The 3,572-nt window shown below is 42.8% G+C and overlaps 1 protein-coding gene across 1 annotated transcript in view; it reads right to left on the bottom strand.

Annotated features, from left to right (window-relative positions):
• GRP (gastrin-releasing peptide) overlaps positions 1-2,996 on the bottom strand; it is a gene marked incomplete at its 5' end in the record, with an annotated part of 3,785 nt that extends 789 nt beyond the window's left edge. The window contains one exon of the mRNA XM_010015761.1: positions 2,746-2,996. Coding sequence (XP_010014063.1) covers positions 2,746-2,996 — 251 coding nt within the window. The remainder of the gene's footprint in view (positions 1-2,745) is intronic.
• Between the last annotated feature and the right edge of the window lie 576 nt (positions 2,997-3,572).

Genomic DNA, 3,572 nt, shown 5'->3' with positions numbered 1-3,572 from the left:
CCTACTCTGGCTGAGTCTTTTAGAAAGACTTTATTATTGTTATGATTGAGAAATGTACAGCACAGTGTGGACATTAGTGATGAATAATGCACTGAATGAGTTTGACCTAACAAGCAAGACCCTGAATTGAGTAACCTGAAGTACATCTCTGTATTTGCTTCTGCTACATGTCTGCATTTAATTCTGCAGCCTTTAGCTTGGGGGATTTCTGATCTTAAATTTAAAATTCAGATTTTGAATTAAATCTGCTAAATGTGAATGAGTCCATGAAGCAAAGCCCTCATAGCCCACGTCTTCCCAACACAGCCTGTTCAGCGGATGGAAACACAGAGCTGCACATGCACAGAGTGAGTGCTCAGCCAACAGACAGGGCCTACAGCCCCCTTGCTGGCGATCCGGTCCAGGGATGGCTGTTCCATCACCTGAGAGTGGGCTTTATGATTTACTGGGTTTTGGTCACATTTCGATACCTCAGCCCAGAAGGCCATTTCAGAGTGAACAGTAACCCACTGGAAATACAGCATCTCACTCCTCTTAGAGCAGTTTCTATTTCAAACTCAAACACAATATGGCTGGAGAAGTATTTAATGCTAAGTTCAAGGTTCCTACGTGCACTGCACCATCATCATCAGCTTTGTCGCTGAAGGCAGGCAGCTACATCCACTGTTCCTGTACATGGGGTCCCTGTGTGAGCTCTGTGACAGCAGCACCTTAAACAAGGGTGACGTCTAACCAAAGCCTGAGCAACACAGAACCCCTCACACCCAGAAAAATATATAGTCAAGACCTACAGAATCAAAATGCTCTTGTATTCCTGCGTACATGTATGACTGACGTTCATAGGTACCAGAATAAAACATAAATAACAAATAAATCCTCCTCTATTAAAAGTAACAATTACCATCATTTAAATATCTATCACAGCCCTGAAGAAAAAAGCACATTCCTTCCCATCTTCACATCTTCGTCTGGAAGACAGATTTCAAACAGACACAAAGCTTAACTGTCACGTGCTGGGGTTTTACTTTCTGAAGGCAAAGGAAAACCAATACACCACATCTTATCTGGGCTGCAGATGATCAGGAATCCATGTCCCACAGTGGGAAAGCACAGGGTACCTACTACTTATTCTACTCTCATGATTACGTTTTACTTCTAGATAGAGAAAAAGCTACCACTGAATGCTGGATATCAAAGGTTCTGTGGCAAGATGAGGTTCTCCAAGTTGTCATACACCCTAGTCACACAGAAGACATGTTTTTTTACTAATCATTGGAGAAATATGGATATTTAGAGCAATAATCTCATTATTCCATGTATATGTTCAAGGTCTGACCACAAAAATGTGGCTAGTAGTGCAGGGTAATAGAACACACAATTGGATATGTTTACACTTACCAGAGGCAACTTTCAGCCTTTGTTAAGTACAATTCATTACCAGATACTTTTCAAAGTCAAAATATTCCCCACTTTCCATAGCATAACAGGATTTGCTTATCTAATCTGATGACAAAGCTGCCCACTGCAGAGCTGAAGACGATACAGTTCCCTTTTTAGATAATAGTAATCTCTGTTACTGCAAGTATTACTGTCATAAAGCCATAGCCAGAAAGAAACCTATGGACAGTATGTGTATCAGTGGTGTAAGAGACTTAAATGCTGGCTTTAATTCAAGTCAAACCCAAGTCACCGGCTTCACCGCACCAGGATTTCAGGAGGGAGGAATATTAATTACATCGTATTATAGTAGAACACGGGAAGTTTAAAGTATCTTCCTACCAATATCTTTAAGGGGCTGTATCAACGTCTGCATTCTATTTCAAACTTCTGCAGCTCTATCACCATGACTGTACCTGAGGCATTATAAAGAAAGTGGTTTTCTAGTAAATTCTGCGATTTTATGTCATTCAGACCCTGATTATTTTCTCTAAAGCCTCACTGATACCCTTCCAAGTGTAGTTTATAGGATTTTCCAAAAGAACAGGGGTGAATCTGGTCCAAAGCCTTGTTGCTTTGTGAAACAGTGCTAGTAAGTCCATCAGCCTGAGGGAAGAAGAGGTGGGTCCTAGGCACACCTACAGTTTATCAGTAGCCACAAACCCTGGGGGAAAATACTTGCATGAGTCAAGCCAGAGCTTGGAGCAGAGGAAACTCCCCAGCCCAGATGCCCCATCCTCTGATCAGCACCCGAGGGAGACAGGCAGTGTGATGTGCAGTTATACATAATACACTTTGCTGCTTTCTGCTCTCTATACTCACACCTGGTTTCCACACCAGCTTGTTTTTACTGGGTTAATACACAGCTTGGTGCTGATGTGGCCAAATGAGCATGAAAAGCTGGGAAAGAAGAGAATAGAACAACCGAGTGACTTGAAGGGAATGCAGGCACTAAAATCTGAGTTTATGCCCAGTGGCAAATAGACTCATTAAAAATAGAATGTGTAATCATAGAATCACAGAGTGGTTTGGGTTGAAGGGACCTTAGAGCAGTTCCAACCCTCTTCCACTAGCCCAGGTTGCCCTGTCCAACCTAGCCGTGAACACTGCCAGGGTTGAGGCAATCAAGATCATCGCTAATCAGTAAAGCAATAATCAAGAGCAGAATCTTACTTTACTGAATGACTAGTGCACGAGATGCATTTCTGCTGCTTTTCTGGACAACCCACAAGCTAGATGAAGCTGGTCTGTTACTGTACAACGAAAGGTGAACACATGGAGAGTTGTTACAGGTTTTTTCTTACTTACATTTTTCCAGCTGCTGTTGTCATCTGTGTCCCAGGTATTCCTGGCATACCAGGGAAGCCCTCCTTTTAAGACATGAGCACTTTTATTTTCACTCCTTTCCAGCAACCGTAGCAAATACTTGGAGATTTCTTCCCACTGCAGGTAGTCTTCCAGCTGCTTGATATTTTCAGGTAATGCTGAAAATGGGGTTTTGTTTTCTTCTTCATAAGCATAAGGAGAATCTCCAGTGCTCTTTTTCCCCATTAAATGCCCTGGAACACAAATGACCATAGCATGAAATTACCCAAGACTGGTATAGATTTGGTTGCTCAAACATCAGCTGGAAGCTGTTACTGATGGATAGCATGGAGGGAATGGCTTAGAGGATGTCAAAGCAGAAGCACAACTGGGAGTGGAAATCTGTCACAATGTCACACATCGTTTCCCCCATTTCTTATTCTACATTGTCAGAGAAAACTTTACTGAGAAAAGGCAGAAAAACCCGAGAACTGTGACTGGTAAGAATGCTGGAATAAGAAGTGGATAGAGAATCACAGAATCAACTAGGTTGGAAAAGACCTTTAAGATCATTGAGTCCAACCATAAGAAGCAGTAGGCTTGACACTTTCCCTGCCTTGATATGCCATGTGGCAACTGCAGAGAAAGGCTATGTTCCAGTGCCTTTCTAGGAGCTAAACTGAGTGCACTTTTGATATATCGTACTTTATAGTCATCAAACTGAAATCATAGTTGGCTTTAGGCTGCAAAGAAGGTTACTGGGATGGGGAGGGGGAGAGGCAGCGCTGGAGGAGGCTCCCCGGGCTGAGCGGCACCGGGCCAGACCGGGG

This window comes from Nestor notabilis, unplaced genomic scaffold (assembly GCF_000696875.1).
Source record: "Nestor notabilis isolate BGI_N333 unplaced genomic scaffold, ASM69687v1 scaffold34075, whole genome shotgun sequence".
NCBI lineage: Eukaryota > Metazoa > Chordata > Aves > Psittaciformes > Psittacidae > Nestor > Nestor notabilis.
Note: the sequence above shows the minus strand (reverse complement) of the source record. Positions and strands in the feature narration are given on the sequence as shown.